This window comes from Pseudorasbora parva, chromosome 12, assembly GCF_024679245.1.
Source record: "Pseudorasbora parva isolate DD20220531a chromosome 12, ASM2467924v1, whole genome shotgun sequence".
Taxonomy (NCBI): Eukaryota; Metazoa; Chordata; class Actinopteri; order Cypriniformes; family Gobionidae; genus Pseudorasbora; species Pseudorasbora parva.
The window spans coordinates 35,247,118-35,264,930 of record NC_090183.1 but is presented as its reverse complement, the minus strand read 5'-3'; the positions used below and the strand labels follow the sequence as shown (position 1 = coordinate 35,264,930).

General features: G+C 39.8%; 2 protein-coding genes and 1 long non-coding RNA gene across 3 annotated transcripts; 2 read left to right on the top strand and 1 right to left on the bottom strand.

Moving 5' to 3' along the window:
• Window positions 1–2,356: 2,356 nt before the first annotated feature.
• LOC137094395 (intermediate filament protein ON3-like) lies at window positions 2,357–6,726 on the top strand. The gene is made up of 9 exons (XM_067460044.1): window positions 2,357–2,896; window positions 4,434–4,642; window positions 4,736–4,796; window positions 4,909–5,004; window positions 5,114–5,278; window positions 5,366–5,491; window positions 5,582–5,802; window positions 5,914–5,978; window positions 6,076–6,726. The coding sequence occupies exons 1-9, from the start codon at window positions 2,483–2,485 to the stop codon at window positions 6,213–6,215; spliced, it is 1,497 nt and encodes a 498-aa protein (XP_067316145.1). The 5' UTR covers window positions 2,357–2,482; the 3' UTR covers window positions 6,216–6,726.
• A 2,942-nt stretch (window positions 6,727–9,668) lies between these two features.
• Window positions 9,669–10,675, bottom strand: LOC137093637 (uncharacterized). Its single transcript, XR_010908536.1, has 3 exons — window positions 10,543–10,675; window positions 10,241–10,421; window positions 9,669–9,841 (listed from the first exon to the last, which is right to left on the bottom strand). It is a non-coding gene; the product is annotated as an uncharacterized lncRNA (long non-coding RNA).
• A 339-nt stretch (window positions 10,676–11,014) lies between these two features.
• Window positions 11,015–14,504, top strand: LOC137094381 (intermediate filament protein ON3-like). The gene is made up of 9 exons (XM_067460011.1): window positions 11,015–11,539; window positions 12,608–12,816; window positions 12,910–12,970; window positions 13,083–13,178; window positions 13,288–13,452; window positions 13,540–13,665; window positions 13,756–13,976; window positions 14,094–14,158; window positions 14,256–14,504. The coding sequence occupies exons 1-9, from the start codon at window positions 11,126–11,128 to the stop codon at window positions 14,411–14,413; spliced, it is 1,515 nt and encodes a 504-aa protein (XP_067316112.1). The 5' UTR covers window positions 11,015–11,125; the 3' UTR covers window positions 14,414–14,504.
• Window positions 14,505–17,813: the final 3,309 nt, after the last annotated feature.

Sequence of the window (17,813 nt, the reverse complement as noted above, 5' to 3'; positions counted from 1 at the left end):
GTGGTTTGAAATGGAAATACTGAATGTATCATCCATGAATAGGACAATGAAAAGATAATAACGTCCAATCCCCACATGCATTATTAAAAATTCAGTTTAATGAATGCACTGTTCGGTTGTGTTTTTTGTTCTATTGACTTTTGTTTTGCACGTTTTTAAATACAGACAGGTGTTTTGTATGTTTCTCTTGTTAATGCCCTTCAGAGAAACACTACTGGAAACATTAAAAACTGGAAGGATTAAAAACATATTATCAGATCTAGACTACTAGGTGCCATTAAAAAACATATGAGAAGATACTCTGTTTTACAGCCAGTGTTTTATCTGCAAATATGGTGCACATTTGAAAATGATTCCACCCTCGTGACTGACAGGTGGCCTGGCCGCATACTTCACAGTCTTGTTGTGATAATGTGACACGATAGCCTACACATCTGAACTGAAAAATATGGGGAGTGGAGGGAAATCTATATTAGAAATTTATATGGGTCTAAATTTGGGCATGTGATAATCCCTAATTTTCTTGTATTTCAATGTGTTTTGTGTGTGTGTGTGTGTGTGTGTGTGTGTGTGTGTGTGTGATAAGTCAGTTAATGCCCCTAATAAAGGGTGTGTCCATTCTTTCTTGTCTCTAGTTCTTAAACTAGGAATGTGCCAGATGCTTCAGATCTTTATCTCTCTTAATCGGACATGGCATGTTAAATACATAGATAAATGCTCATTTGTGTTCTATATCTCCCTTAGTGTGTGTGTGTGTCTGTTTGTTTGTTTGTTTGTGCACGTGTGTGTGTGTGTGTGTGTGTGTGTGTGTGTGTGTGTGTGTGTGTGTGTGTGTGTGTGTGTGTGTGTGTGTGTGTGTGTGTGTGTGTGTGTGTGTGTGTGTGTGTGTGTGTGTGTGTGTGTGTGTGTGTGTGTGTATGTATGTGTGTGTGCATGCATGTTATTTAGTAACATATCTACTGGCATCATGATACAGAAATATTTGCATATTCTTCTCACAATAGCAATGCAAATGTGGGTGATTACTGCATTGCAATAATTCCAAGGTGCCATGCACTGTTACGTTACTGTCTACATTGGAAAATTATGCATTCAAAAATGCATTATACACCTTAACCAGATCTGCTAAACTTGCAAACACAAAAACATGCTTGCACACTAATACGTGAATATGAATACATTCCAAAAAGTCATGGATGAGTCTGCACACCATCCTGCAGATACCCTACAGTCTCCAGCCAAACCCCTGGCCAAACCCTTCTCTGATTACTGTAATGGTATTGTAAACTTTCTCCACAATGTCCCGGAGATCTAGCCCGGACATGCATTTTCTTGCCTTTCCTTCCCCTCTGACGTCTTTAAAGCCGCTTGAGCACACCATAGCTAAAGTCATAGCTAGAGCTCATTACTCACCACAAACACACGGACAAAGCAATGATTGCTGTACCATGATCTCACACCTTTCACACCTGGTTTATACCATCATAGTGTCATGATAGTTGTAGACGATTGTTTAATACGGTCTAATGCCCATCAATGATGGCTGTGACACCCAACCATTGGCTTATCATGAACTGGAAATGAGAAATGGTCTGACTATGCAGGGCGTATTATGCGTGGGAACGTTGTATGAGTGATCATAAATAAGTTTAAAGGTAATGTGCCATTTACTGTACTTTTGTGGCAATTTTTCTCACTGTTGTTTTAGCCCTATCACACCACTTTGTTCCACCTCAAACACACGGAATCATATGTACACACATTTGGTGGAGTTTAGGGCCATTAAAGACATTAGCTGCATTAGCCATTAGTGCCACTGAGCAGAAGTATGTGTGCACATTTTCCAAAATCAATACTGACGGAAATTCTGCTCACTGTTCTATTTCCCTTGTAAATCTCAACAATGCAACTCTTCATCTCTTGGGGGGGGAAAGCCCTGCCAGTTCTAAACACTGGCAAAAGTAGATGGAAAAAGGCCATTCATAAATGTGAAAGTTGCTGTGTGCCCCACCCTGCTGAAAAGAGCAGAGGTTAACTCACTCTCTACGGCTGCCTATCCAACCAAATACTGAGGCAGAAACACACCCGTTGGCAGACTTTGAGAGCTACACTGTCTTTTTTTCTGAATTTTGTTGGAGTTTCTACTGGAATGTCCTCTCCTTTTCTCATTCCACCAGGGGCAAAGCCTGGGGGTGGGTGTGAAACCATTTATCTTGCAACTTTCTCTCTATACCTGTCTAACAGGTAGGGTGTGTGAGAGAGTGAATCTGTGTGTATGTGTGTGTGTGTGTGTGTGTGTGTGTGTGTGTGCTCCACCCCCTCCCCCCACCCCTTCAATTTGTGTATAAAATCGGTCAGCCAGCTGCAGAGAGACACGCAGAGGGACTTTTGACTCTCCTTTGTGAGCAACCTCCTCCACTCCACTCCTCTCTCAGAGAGCACTCTCGTACCTCCTTCTCAGCAACCGAAAGACACAGGCACCATGGCAAGCATCAGGACTACCAGCTACAGCATTGGTGGTGGCAGCAGCGGTGGCTCCATCAGGAAGAGCTACTCCAGCCAGTCAGCCTTTGCAGCTCCCGCCGGCTCTAGCAGAATCAGCTCGGTCAGGAGATCTGGCGTGAGTACCAGCCAAGGGTTCGGTGCAGGCTTCGGTGCTGGAGGCAGCAGCTACAACTTCAGCAGCAGCAGCATGGGTGGAGGCTATGGTGGTCATAGTGGAGGTTTCGGGGGAGGCATGGGCTTCGTTTCAGCTCCCATCACTGCTGTAACCTACAACCAGAGTCTGTTGGCCCCCCTCAACCTGGAAATTGACCCCACGATTCAGGCTGTCCGCAATCAGGAGAAAGAGCAGATCAAGACCCTCAACAACCGCTTCGCTTCATTCATTGACAAAGTGAGTATTCATGCATTTGTTCTTTTTTATAATGACAATGTCTTTTACATATTATGTATGACATTTGAACCAGTGGCTCTTAAATTGGATGCCTTAAGTATTACTACACACCATAATAGCTTGCAGCTGTAAAAAAAAAAAAAAAAACTGAACAACTGGTTTTCCCTTGCACAACAGCATTATTTAAGCATATCTGCAAGCTAGGCTTTTTCTCAGTTGTAAAAAAAAAAAAGTTAATCTGCTTAAACCAGTGGTCAAATTCACTAATTTACAATTGACTAAGTATTGTAGCGTTCAGCTAATTAGCTAGTGTAAATTCTTCACATGTTAAACCATTTGTACAAGTTCTCTCTCAGTATGGCTTTAGCCTTGGAAAAAAGTCCTCAAAAAACCCATGACTGAAGCTATCCAAATATGGGTGGAGTTTAGGTAATAACCTAGCAACCATGTGAGTCATAGGCACACATACATAGAGAGTGCTACAAGTGTGTGTGTAGTCCAAAGTCTAGACTTTATTATACCACAAAATAAATCACACAGCTTGTGAAATTGATAGTCATTTTGATCCATTTGGGTGGTGCATTTTTGTTTAGCTTAAGTCAGCTGTATGTTACGCCCATATTTGGCTGCAAACAAACACTTCATAGCTTTCTGAGTAAATGTGGACAGAAGACACACCCTAAAGGGCATAAAGTCTGCATACACACACCTTTATTTTTTAGTACCTGTGAGAGTATTTGCAGTAAGCAGTTTGTGACCAGGATGAGACACTAGATGCTCTAAACTTTTACTCTGCTTTATAATTTGCTAGCAGGTTACAGGTCAAAGATTATGCCTTTAAATGCCCTTTAACCCATTCTGAGGTTTAAGATAACAGGCAAATGTGAAATCATTGTAAAGTTAAGATCATTTAATAAAAAAAAATAGCATTTATATTTCTAGGGTACACTCAAACTGCAGACATCTAGAAAAAAAATAGTGCAAACTTAGACAGGTGCTGTCAGGTATGGCTGATGTCCGGTAAGACCACACACACAACATGCCTTAGGGTGTGGCAGGAATGTCTTGTTTCTATGTGAAGCAATGCAGGATTGAGGCAAGTCCATTACTGAAACTTTACTTTTTCCTAGTATGCAGCTTGTAGGTTGTGTGAAACGCTGCCACACCCAGTCAGTCCACTCTCACCTTCCCCTCCCCCTTCCCTCACTCCACCCTGCAGGAAAAAATGCCCGCTAAAATGACTCATGGCCATTTGTATTCCCGTAAACAATGCTTCAAGAGATCATACACAAAGATACTTAAAGAGCCAACACTACAAAGAAGTCATACAAGCCAGACAAAACCATCAATCCACTTCATTCATTCATTCATTTATTTATTTATTTATTTATTTATTTATTTATTTATTTATTTATTTATTTATTTATTTATTTATTTATTTATTTTTAAATGCAGTCTTCCCCAACTACATGCTTAACACCCAAATAAAGATCATCATGGTGAAAACAAAACATTATTTTCTTTCTTTTTCCCCCAGGTGCGCTTCTTGGAACAGCAGAACAAGATGCTGGAGACCAAATGGAGTCTCCTCCAAGAACAGACGACCACCCGCTCTAACATCGACGCCATGTTCGAGGCCTACATTTCTAACCTGCGCAGACAGCTCGATGGTCTGGGAAATGAGAAGATTAAGCTGGAAGGAGAGCTGAAGAACATGCAGGGCCTGGTTGAGGACTTCAAGAACAAGTGAGTGAAGTTGTAATTTTGAAGGTGAATATTTTGACAGATAAAACACTGAGAGCAGAACTTATTTACTCACATTCCCCAATCTCGTAACAGATATGAAGATGAAATCAACAAGCGTGCTTCCGTAGAGAATGAGTTTGTCCTGCTCAAGAAGGTAATGACCATCAATGTGTTTGCTTCCTTTTTCACTGCAGACTTTGTTCTATTTTATTTATTTATTATTTGGTAATAATAATGGGGTATAATGTCCTCTATTTTTTCTTTAGGATGTTGATGCAGCTTACATGAACAAGGTTGAGCTTGAGGCCAAGGTTGATGCTCTTCAAGATGAAATCAACTTCCTCAGGGCAGTCTATGAGGCTGTAAGTTCAATTCTGTTGTGTTTGGCCAACCAAATCTACTTAACCATATACGTAGTTCTGCTGCTTTGTTATGGCACACAATTTACTATTGTTTGGTCTGTGTTTGCAGGAACTGCGTGAGCTCCAGTCTCAGATCAAAGACACATCAGTTATTGTGGAGATGGACAACAGCAGAAACCTGGACATGGACTCCATTGTGGCTGAAGTTCGTGCTCAATATGAGGACATTGCAAACCGCAGCCGTGCCGAGGCGGAGAGCTGGTACAAACAGAAGGTGGGTCAAGCTCTTATAGGCTCAACTCTTGAAGCCCACCTCATCTGGAGCTATGCAAGTGCTCATTTCTCTCAATATGTGTTACAGTTTGAGGAGATGCAGTCATCGGCTGGTCAATACGGTGAGGATCTCCGCTCAACAAAGGCTGAGATTGCTGATCTCAACCGCATGATCGCTCGCCTGCAGAATGAGATTGATGCCGTCAAGGGACAGGTAATGATGAGCAAGGAGCAATACAAAAAATATTTAATGCCCTGTTTATGTAAAAAAAAGCTGAATTAATGTATATTGTTGTCATTTTAGCGTACCAACTTGGAGGCTCAGATCGCTGAGGCTGAGGAGCGTGGAGAGCTGGCAGTGAAGGACGCCAAACTCCGCATCAAGGAGCTTGAGGAAGCCCTCCAGAGGGCCAAGCAAGACATGGCCCGCCAGGTGCGTGAGTACCAAGAGCTCATGAACGTCAAATTGGCCCTCGACATTGAGATCGCCACCTACAGGAAGCTGCTGGAGGGAGAGGAGAACAGGTAGGAAGTGTTGAAAGAGTTTTTGTTTTATATTTAAACCATACAATTTTTTGACAAACTTTTGGGTGCTGAAAAACATCACTAAGCAAATCTGTCATCTTCTTTACTCAGACTGACCAGCGGTGGAGCTTCAGCCACCATTCATGTGCAGCAGTCCACTGGAGGTGTGTCATCTGGTAAGTTAATCTTCTTCACTCTCTCAATCAATCCACCTTTCTTATAATCTTGTCTTCCAGTTCCTGAATATGTGTCTGAACCTTCTTTGTCTTACAGGTTTCTCTGGTAGCAGCTCTGGATTCGGCTATGGTGGTGGTTTTAGCAGTGCTTCAGGATTCGGAGGTGGTTCAGGATACGGCGGCAGCTCCATCAGCAAAACCAGCGTCTCCTCTCTCAGCAGCACTCGACGTTATTAAGGAGAAACCTTCCAACCCAACCCAACCCAACCTGGCTTCCCACCTTCCTTACCTGCAACCAGATCACTTCAAACCTTTGTAAAACTCAAACTATCTATGGTGCTACATTCTAGCCAAACAGCTATCCCATGCTAATCCTCATGAGGACAATGATTTCTTAAACAAAATAAGTTTTAGGTTGTTCTGTTCTGACACAAGGAAGAATTGAATTTGTATTTCTGCACTGGTATATATGGGGAAAATAAAGACTTGAATGAAATACATAAGTTCTGGATTTCAAGTCTCATTAGCAGAACCACAAGCAGTACCGTGGTTTCACTGGATCAGGGATGTGCTATACAGGTCCTGAAAGTCCTGGCTGAATGTTTTGTGCTGTGTTACAACTCCCAGCTGTATTTTAGTTGACTTTTATCACTGTGCAAGGGCTGTCAGTGTCAGTTTACCGATTTGCAATAAAAACATGACCTAACACCTGTAACTGATGACAAAGTCTTGTGTGCTACTAATGTCCAGTTACATTCAAGGGAGTACATTCAAGGGAGATCTGTTACAGCAACAAAAAAAAAACAAAACAAACAAAAAAAAAAATGGCACAATGGCATTTGTGTAGACCATCCCTTCTTAACTCCAAGTACTTGCTTAGTTGGAAGCTGAGAGCTTCATTTACGGTGTGGTGACTGTATATCTTACACTTTCCCCAGTATTCACACTGCTTCCAGAGCATATTTTACAATCCCTGTTATAAATGGAAAATGCAACAAAACTGAAATCATGTTCAACCAGATTTATTTTGTATTAATTGACTTGACACCAACTTAAAATATAAATACAATAAATCTGAGACCACAAGTTTTGCCTTGCTTTGTCTTTCACTGTTTTTGTTGTTTTGGTCCCTTTGAAATGTTTTCAATTATGGACAACATCAAATAGCTGGATATGGCTTAACCCACAAAGAAACTATAAATAGAAAAAGTTATTTCAATGTTCATATATTTTCCACTTATGTTGGCCTTAAACTATGATGATGACACTTGGCTCTATCATCTCCCCCAATCCTGCCTAGAATGTTTAGCATCTTGCAAGGCAGAGCTTACTTATTGCAACCATTACATACTCCCTTATTCTTAATACTTTTAAAACAATAGGTTAGTTAATTTTCAAGACTCAATAACTTTGTCCGACTTTCCTTTATGAAGCCAAATTTTGATGTCTAAATATTCTCTTTTAACCCTTTGGAGCAAAGAGGTCACAGTGGACAGCTATTCAAAAAGCCTTTTTCTTGCATATGCATGAGTTTTGATGGCATTTTGAAGTCAACACTACATTGAACACTAGTGCATCATCCTACACACTGCCACCAAGTGGCAAGCCATTGTATGTGGATTACATGTGTTTTTGTAATCCAGTCTAAGATGGCCAACAGCCTGTCAGAAATGCCAAGTTGCTTTGAAATATCCATCTATCTTAGGAAAGTCTTGCAGGTAAAAAAAGAAAAAGAAAAAGAAAAGTGTTGTAACATCTAATGAGTCATATAATTTTTAAATTTTCCAAATAGATTTTAGATTGGAAGGAAATTTTGATTAATCGGTCCACTAAATTGGATATCATACATCACTAGCTATATTCATACTATTACTGTGACTGTTGTTCTTGAAAATAGTTCAGCTACAGTAATGTTTTTGTAAAAATGTAAATAAATGTATTAATGTAATTTGCAGTTGTAATCTGATTACGTTACGTTACTTGAAATGTTTTACTTGTTGCATACATTTTTTTATATCTGATTACACAATGCATGCTATTTGTAATGTGTTTTCCTTAGCACTGTTCATTTCAGAGATTGAAAACACCTGATCGCTAGTTTTTCCAGTCTGAAAACATCAGTAGATCAGTGTGGATTTCTGTCAGATGTGTTCTCAGAGAGGTGAGCTATGGTAGAAATTTCACCACTTTAAACATAATTAATAAGGGTAAATCGACTTACTGTGGTAGACTGGAGGCAGTATTTTCACCATCTGAGTGGGTTCCACTTTCCACAGAGTTGTACCTTCACCAGTTATAGAGATCTTTGATAGAATTATATCTTTGTTCCGATATCACATGCATAGTTCAACTTGTACGTAAATCTTCTCAACAGAAACAATTAAACTCAATGTATTTTTTTGTATATATTTTATAGGTTTCACATGAGTTTTATGTAATTGTATTCATTGTCCTGTTCAATACACACAGTACTGCTGTTTTATTGCACAGTATTACTGAACCTTTTGTACAAATGCACTGCTAAAAAAACACATGAACACACCTGTCTGTATAAGGCCCCACAGTTAAAGGGTTAGTTCACCCAAAAATAAAAATTCTGTCATAAATTTGCCCTCATGTCGTTCGACACCCGTAAGACCTCCGTTCATCTTCAGAACACAAAATAAGATATTTTTGTTGAAATCCGATGGCTCAGAAAGGCCTCCATTGGCCACAATGTAATTTCCTCTCTCAAGACCCATAAATGGTACTAAAGACGTCGTTACAAATCCCATCTCACTACAGTAGCTCTACAATAATTTTACGAAGCGACGAGAATAGTTTTTGTGTGCGCAAAAAAAACTAAATAACAACTTATATAGTGATGGCCTGTTTCAAAACACTGCTTTGTAAAGCTTCGGAGCTTAATGAATCAGCATATCAATTCATGATTCGGATCGCGTGTCAAACCTTCAATCTGCTGAAATTGCATGACTTTGGCGATCCTAACCGCTGATTCGATACACTCCGAGGCTTTATGAAGCAGTGTTTTGAAAAAGGCCATCACTATACAAGTCTTTATTTGTTGTTTATTTGCACACACAAACTATTCTCGTCGCTTCATAAAATTATTGTAGAGCCGCTGTGGTGAGATGGGCTTTGTAATGCTGACTTTAGTGCCCTTTACGGGTCTTGAGAGAGGAAATTACATTGTGGATTTCCATCGGATTTCAACAAAAATATCTTAATTTGTGTTCCGAAGATGAACAAAGGTCTTACGGGTGTCGAACGACATGAGGGTAAGTAATTAATGACAAAATTTTCATTTTTGGGCAACTAGCCCTTTAACTGTGCATGTCTGAGTAGTGATGGTGAAATTAAGCTTTGTGACGAACTGAGTCTTTACACGGACCCTTTCCCCTCAAATGTATCGAAAAATGGTTCATTACTTGAAGCTTTTCCACACTGTGCGTAATCTTGGGGTCAAAAGGTTGAAAATCTGCATTTTGTGTCCCTAACGACCTAGCAATTTTTGATCTTTTCAAATAATAATTCAGTTTGTATTAAACAGCAATTTGTATAAAGGCAATATAAATATTTAATCTATAAATAAAATTATTTCACCTGTCATTATTTAGATAATGCATTATTAGGCTTAAATGTGCTTAGTAGTTAAAGTGTGAAGTAGGCTACATTTGTACATTTGACATTGTTATCTGGGTTTTCAGTATTTGTTGCTGGGTCCTGGGAATGTGCTGGTAATTCGTTGCCCTGTATCTTTTCTTTCGTGGTTCTACATATGCAAACATACGTCAGAATTGCTACCCCAACAACAGTTGTGAGAACACCTGCAACAATTGGTACCGGATTCGGAGGATTGTAAACTGCAAAAGACAAACAGAAGCATGACACATCAACAAAGTATGAACATTTAGAGACACGTTCAATGTTCTGTTTTAAACCTAAGGACTTTGCCAGTGTGGCAGAAATTAATATTGTGGCAATAAAAAAAAAGATTGTTCAACATTTCAATCCTTAAGAAGTGACCTGCTCCATCTAAAATAAAACAGCTTGTATTAGGTTACTGATAGGAAAGAGGTCTTGACAAAAAGAACAATTTATTCTTTAGGGGTAATTTTTAATGATGTATAAATTTCACAGTAGCTCAGCACTGACCCCTGGTGTTTGTTCATTAAAATTATACATTCAACATTATAGAGATCAAGAGCATGACAAGATGCAAAAAAAGTGCTGAAAAAAGTTAGTTGTTTATAGACACTCACTGTAAATGAAGACTGTATTGCTGGGCTGAGACACCTGTCTATTTTTTGAAGAATAAAGTTGATATGCACAATCATATTCTCCTTCCTGCACTTTGGCATACAGTGTCATAGACACAGATGAGCCTGGTTTGCTGTAAAATTCTCTAAGAACAGCTCCATCCTTTCTAAACAGCATGTACCCCTAAACAGGAAAGAAAAGACTATTGAAGACAACTGCTGTATAAGTACCAGAAACAATATTTGCTATATAAAGAAACAATTCAGTGTAACAGTATTTAGAGTACAAATGTGAATGGAGTTACATTGTCGCTTGGTTTTAAATAAGTTGAGTCAATGGAGCAGGAGATTTCCACATTTTCTTTGTCCTTGACATACAATTCAGAGACAGGATCATAAGTAATCACAGACAGTTTGGGAGGAGGCAATGCATCTGGCAAAGGGGAGCGTGAAAGGAAAATATTTATTAGAAAGGTACAAAGTATGAATTAGGCAGACCCCATGAATTGGCGTTTTGTGGCTTCCGAACCATTTTTATGAAGTCATATGTAGATAAACGCATGCACTCCTAAGGCGTTTTGAAATGTGTGTCCTCAAGTCTCTGCCTCTCTTCTCATTTTTTTTATTCCACCAGGGGCAAAGCCTGGGGCTGGGTTTGAAACCATTTATCTTGCAACTTTCTCCCTGTACCTGTCTAACAGGTAGGGTGTGTGTGTGTACTCCACCCCCAAACCCCCGCTTCAATTTGTGTATAAAATCGGTCAGCCAGCTGCAGAGAGACACGCAGAGGGACTTTGACTCTCCTTTGTGAGCAACCTCCTCCACTCCACTCCTCTCTCAGAGAGCACTCTCGTACCTTCTTCTCAGCAACCGAAAGACACAGGCACCATGGCAAGCATCAGGACTACCAGCTACAGCATTGGTGGTGGCAGCAGCGGTGGCTCCATCAGGAAGAGCTACTCCAGCCAGTCAGCCTTTGCAGCTCCCGCCGGCTCTAGCAGAATCAGCTCGGTCAGGAGATCTGGCGTGAGTGCCAGCCAAGGCTTCGGTGCAGGCTTCGGTGCTGGAGGCAGCAGCTACAACTTCAGCAGCAGCAGCATGGGTGGAGGCTATGGTGGTCATAGTGGAGGTTTCGGGGGAGGCATGGGCTTCGTTTCAGCTCCCATCACTGCTGTAACCGTCAACCAGAGTCTTTTGGCCCCCCTCAACCTGGAAATTGACCCCACGATTCAGGCTGTCCGCACTCAGGAGAAAGAGCAGATCAAGACCCTCAACAACCGCTTCGCTTCATTCATTGACAAAGTGAGTATTCATGCATTTGTTCTTTCTTATAATGACAATATCTTTTACATATTATGTAAATATATAAAACGATGTGGCTCTACACAGTACCTAGAGTGCATTCAAATGCAGACTTCTCATTTTATTACTTAGTATGACCTTTGAACCAGTGGCTCTTAACCTGGATGCCTTAAGTATTACTACACACCATAATAACTTACAGCTGTAAAAAAAAAAAAAAAAAAAAAAAAAAAAGAAAGAAAGAAAATAAATTGTGACAAATAATTATGTTTTCCCTTGCACAATAGCATTCTTTAAGCATATCTGCAAGCTAGAATTTTTTTCTTATTTGTAAAATTTACTTTTTTACAATTAAAATTTAACGCCAATTTACTCATTTACATTTTACTAAGTATAGTAGCTTTTAACTAATAAGCTAATGTAAATTCTACACATGTTAAACCGTTTGTGCAAGATCTCTCTCAGTATGACTTTAAAAGAAAAAGTCCTCAAAAAACATGGGTTTTTTAGGGCATAAATATTTCTAGGGTACACTCATACTGCAGATATCTAGAAAAATTGTGCAAAGCTAGACAGGTGCTGTCAGGTATGGCTGATGTCCGGTAAGACCACACACACACCATGCCTTAGGGTGTGGCAGGAATGTCTTGTTTCTATGTGAAGCAATGCAGGATTGGGGCAAGTCCATTACTGAAACTTTACTTTTTCCTAGTATGCAGCTTGTAGGTTGTGTGAAACACTGCCACACCCAGTCAGTCCACTCTCACCTTCCCCTCCCCCTTCCCTCACTCCACCCTGCAGGAAAAAATGCCCGCTAAAATGACTCATGACCATTTGTATTCCCGTAAACAATGCTTCAAGAGATTATACACAAAGATACTTAAAAAAACAACACTACAAAGGAGTCATACAAGCCAGACAAAACCATCAATCCACTTCATTCATTCATTCATTCGAATGCAATCTTAGAATGTAATCTTCCTTAACTACATGTTTAACATCCAATTAAAGAGCATGACAGGGAAAATCATAAAAAACAAAACATTATTTTCTTTCTTTTTCCCCCAGGTGCGCTTCTTGGAACAGCAGAACAAGATGCTGGAGACCAAATGGAGTCTCCTCCAAGAACAGACGACCACCCGCTCTAACATCAACGCCATGTTCGAGGCCTACATTTCTAACCTGCGCAGACAGCTCGATGGTCTGGGAAATGAGAAGATTAAGATGGAAGGAGAGCTGAAGAACATGCAGGGCCTGGTTGAGGACTTCAAGAACAAGTGAGTGAAGTTGTAATTTTGAAGGTGAATATTTTGACCGATAAAACACTGAGAGCAGAACTGATTTACTCACATTCCCCCATCTCTTAACAGATATGAAGATGAAATCAACAAGCGTGCTTCCGTAGAGAATGAGTTTGTCCTGCTCAAGAAGGTAATGACCATCAATGTGTTTGCTTCCTTTTTCACTGCAGACTTTGTTCTATTTTATTTATTTATTATTTGGTAATAATAATGGGGTATAATGTCCTCTATTTTTTCTTTAGGATGTTGATGCAGCTTACATGAACAAGGTTGAGCTTGAGGCCAAGGTTGATGCTCTTCAAGATGAAATCAACTTCCTCAGGGCAGTCTATGAGGCTGTAAGTTCAATTCTGTTGTGTTTGGCCAACCAAATCTACTTAACCATATACATAGTTCTGCTGCTTTGTTATGGCGCACAATTTACTATTGTTTGGTCTGTGTTTGCAGGAACTGCGTGAGCTCCAGTCTCAGATCAAAGACACATCAGTTATTGTGGAGATGGACAACAGCAGAAACCTGGACATGGACTCCATTGTGGCTGAAGTTCGTGCTCAATATGAGGACATTGCAAACCGCAGCCGTGCCGAGGCGGAGAGCTGGTACAAACAGAAGGTGGGTCAAGCTCTTATAGGCTCAACTCTTAAAGCCCACCTCATCTGGAGCTATGCAAGTGCTCATTTCTCTCAATATGTGTTACAGTTTGAGGAGATGCAGTCATCGGCTGGTCAATACGGTGAGGATCTCCGCTCAACAAAGGCTGAGATTGCTGATCTCAACCGCATGATCGCTCGCCTAAAGAATGAGATTGATGCCGTCAAGGGACAGGTAATGATGAGCCATGATTAATACAAAAAATATTTCATGCCCTGTTTATGTAAAAAAAAGCTGACTTAATGTATATTGTTGTCATTTTAGCGTGCCAGCTTGGAGGCTCAGATCGCTGAGGCTGAGGAGCGTGGAGAGCTTGCAGTGAAGGACGCCAAACTCCGCATCAAGGATCTTGAGGAAGCCCTCCAGAGGGCCAAGCAAGACATGGCCCGCCAGGTGCGTGAGTACCAAGAGCTCATGAACGTCAAATTGGCCCTCGACATTGAGATCGCCACCTACAGGAAGCTGCTGGAGGGAGAGGAGAACAGGTAGGAAGTGTTGAAAGAGTTTTATATTTGTTTTATATTTAAACCATACAATTTTTTGGACAAACTTTTGGGTGCTGAAAAACATCACTAAGCAAATCTGTCATCTTCTTTACTCAGACTGACCAGCGGTGGAGCTACAGCCACCATTCATGTGCAGCAATCCACTGGAGGTGTGTCATCTGGTAAGTTAATCTTCTTCACTCTCTCAATCAATCCACCTTTCTTATAATCTTGTCTTCCAGGTCATGAATATGTGTCTGAACCTTCTTTGTCTTACAGGTTTCTCTGGTAGCAGCTCTGGATTCGGCTATGGTGGTGGTTTTAGCAGTGCTTCAGGATTCGGAGGTGGTTCAGGATACAGTGGTGGTTCAGGATACGGTGGCAGCTCCATCAGCAAAACCAGCGTCTCCTCTGTCAGCAGCACTCGACGTTATTAAGGAGAAACCTTCCAACCCAATCCAACCCAACCTGGCTTCCCACCTTCCTTACCTGCAACCAGATCACTTCAAACCTTTGTAAAACTCAAACTATCTATGGTGCTACATTCTAGCCAAACAGCTTTCCCATGTTAATCCTCATGAGGACAATGATTTCTTAAACAAAATAAGTTTTAGGTTGTTCTGTTCTTACTCCAATTTTTTTTTAATGGAGAATCTTTACTCCCAGACACTGAATTTTTATTTTTTCACTGGTATATATGGGGAAATAGAGAGTGAAATGAAATACACTTAGAAACCACTGAAGCCAATTAGGCCTTTCCCACCAATTGGATTTCAAGTCTCATTAGCAGAACCACAAGCAGTACCGTGGTTTCACTGGATCAGGGATGTGCTATACAGGTCCTGAAAGTCCTGGTTGAATGTTTTGTGCTGTGTTACAACTCCCAGCTGTATTTTAGTTGACTTTTATCACTGTGCAAGGGCTGTCAGTGTCAGTTTAGCGATTTGCAATAAAAACATGACCTAACGTCTGTAACTGATGACAAAGTCTTGTGTGCTACTAATGTCCAGTTACCTCACATTCAAGGGAGATCTGTTACAGCAACAAAAAAAACAAAACAAAAAACATCCCTTCTTAACTCCAAGTACTTGCTTAGTTAGAAGCTGAGAGCTTCATTTACGGTGTGGTGACTGTATATCTTACACTTTCCCCAGTATTCACACTGCTTCCAGAGCATATTTTACAATCCCTGTTATAAATGGAAAATGCAACAAAACTGAAATCATGTTCAACCAGATTTATTTTGTATTAATTGACTTGACACCAACTTAAAATATAAATACAATAAATCTGAGGCCACAAGTTTTGTCTTGCTTTGTCTTTCACTGTTTTTGTTGTGTGGGTCCCTTTGAAATATTTTAAATTACACTGTAAAAAAAAAAATTCATTTCTCAGATTGAAAAATTTTAAGTGACTGATCCCATCTAAATTTTCAGTTGGCCGAATTGAATTTGTGTGAATTAAATTGCATCAATTCACAGAATTTCAATTCGGCTAACTGAAAATTTAGATGTGATCATTCACTAGAAAATTTTCAATTGGAGACTTTTTTTTTTTTTACAGTGTATTATAAAACATCAAAAAGGGTTTTGATGCCGTAGTTGTATACATCAACCACTACATTGAACATCAGTGCTTCAATTTATATACTACAACTGCATTTTCTCCAAGCCAAGATGGCCGACAGCTAGTCAGAAATGCCAAGTAGCTCTGGAAAATCCATCCATTCTTTCTATCCTAGGAGATTCTTGCAGGTAAAAAAACAAACATCTAAGGAGTCATATCTTTGTTAAATGGATTTTAGATTGACAGGAAATATTGATTAATCATCTGTCCACTAAATTGGACATCATACATCACTAGCTATATTTCAGATACACTTCTACTACTACTGTGACTGTTGTTCTTGAGAATACTTCAGCAGTAGCGTTTTATTTTTATAAATATAAATAAATAAAACTGTAAATAAATGTATTTGTGTTATTAATGTAATTTGTCAGTTATGTCAAAAATGCATCTGATTACATTAAGTTACTTGCAATGTTTTGTTACATCAAAAAAAAAAAAAAAGTTTACATAATGCATGTTATTTCTGCCATCAGCACTGCTCATTTCACATGAGTGAAAACACCTGATCGCTATTTTTTCCAGTCTGAAAACATCAGTAGATCAATGTGGATTTCTGTCAGATGTTTTCTCAAGAGAGGTGAGCTATGGTTGTAATTTCTAGCCTGGTCTTACCATAGACAGTAAAAGAAATGGACACAACGACCCCATAGACTTCAACGGCGGAAAATTAAGTCAATTAGAAGCACTCACTTCGTGATGGCTGAGCGTACCGCCCAGCTTCAGACTGAGCTTGACAACGGAAAGTGAAATCTAAATCACGTTGTTTTAATGTTTTATCCCGTTGCTTTTGGCTCACTACAGGCTTCTCCCTATTCTTCTCCTTTGACTTTATCAGACTTTATCTCTCCACGTCCCCCCCGATTGTCTCATAGACAGTAAAATATTGCCTACAAGCGTCCCCTCCTGTATATACGGTAATTTCTCTACTGTGCGACAGTCGCGTTGGTTATGACGCAATCGTTAGCCTATTTTTACAAAATCAGCTTCTACGGGGCGATAGTGTAAGACACAAGGTAATGGAGCCTTTTATACATTGTCGTATTTAGAAATAAACAATGGACAAATGGAGTCTTTAAACGCCTCCGATGTAAAGTTATTCACTGTCAATGTGATGCAAAAATGAATGGGAGTCAATGGGATGCTCACAGCAGGTGATGGCTTGGTTAGCAATGGCCGCCCCTATGGATGGAACGCTTTCCAAGTGCTAGATTACCTCCTTGGGTCTTACTAGACTCTTGTACGTTTCAGTTGTACATAGTCTGGCCACTCTCCATTGACAAGCGTTTATTTCCATTAAGGCGGCTTGAACTTTTTCAACTATTGGATCTGTCCTAAACCACTCTGGATCTACCATAACCAATCGCTAATGTAACCCTTTTTACGATATATAGTAACAGAGTAACAGGTAATTAGTTATCTTTAATAGTATTTGGACCAGTAACAGAAGATGTTAAATCTTTAAGAGCCAGTGGTTTGACATCAATAAAGACAGAAAACAGTAATTGGCGTTATTGTGATCACTCTTTGTTTAACAAAAGGAACAATAACAAACAGTGTAACAATTTAGTTCAGAGAATGTACATAAAGAAATAAGAAAAAATAATAAAGCCGGCATAAGTTTCCCTTAAAACAAAAGAAATAAAAACCTAGTTCCAAAAATAGTCTTATTGCTCGTTGGGGTCCTTTTTTCTCTTTGGTTGAATCAGTGTCGTGACAGTATCAGTATGCCAGTGCTCGTGGATCCTACCGCACAATCCGTGAAGGAGGGAAAGTGAGACTGCGCATAGACTTATGCTCGTGGGTCCGTGGCTCGCCACCCAACGTACGCTGGGAATCTTTTGGGGTTTCAGGGTACGAACATCCAATCTCAATTCAACCGGGAGGCTTCAACTCCAGGCCTGGCGTGACTTCCGATCTATGTGCGTCACTGGAATGAACCTGGCAAAAAAAACCTGACCTATGGGTTGGCCAGAGGAAATCCAAAAGCTCATTACATTCATATTCTGTCTCATGAATTATCACCAATCAATAACATTCCACTTTAAATCAACTGGTTCAAATCATGTTCTCAAGAAGGTTCAGTCGCACGACAATATCATGTATCAAATCTAAATGTTTATAATAGTGAACTATAAATATATCCTAAAGCGCTTTCACATCATTCATTTTAAACAAACCCAATTTCAAGTATTAATGGTTATTGCTATT

What these genes read in the sequence shown, in the direction of transcription:
- LOC137094395 (XM_067460044.1), top strand. Translation starts at nt 2,483, where the DNA reads ATGGCAAGCATCAGGACTACCAGCTACAGCATTGGTGGTGGCAGCAGC. An exon ending in TCGCTTCATTCATTGACAAA is followed by an intron (nt 2,897 to 4,433) that starts GTGAGTATTCAT and finishes TTTTTCCCCCAG; the next exon opens with GTGCGCTTCTTGGAACAGCA. An exon ending in CACTGGAGGTGTGTCATCTG is followed by an intron (nt 5,979 to 6,075) that starts GTAAGTTAATCT and finishes TTTGTCTTACAG; the next exon opens with GTTTCTCTGGTAGCAGCTCT.
- LOC137094381 (XM_067460011.1), top strand. Translation starts at nt 11,126, where the DNA reads ATGGCAAGCATCAGGACTACCAGCTACAGCATTGGTGGTGGCAGCAGC. An exon ending in AGTTTGTCCTGCTCAAGAAG is followed by an intron (nt 12,971 to 13,082) that starts GTAATGACCATC and finishes TTTTTTCTTTAG; the next exon opens with GATGTTGATGCAGCTTACAT. An exon ending in CTGGAGGGAGAGGAGAACAG is followed by an intron (nt 13,977 to 14,093) that starts GTAGGAAGTGTT and finishes TTCTTTACTCAG; the next exon opens with ACTGACCAGCGGTGGAGCTA.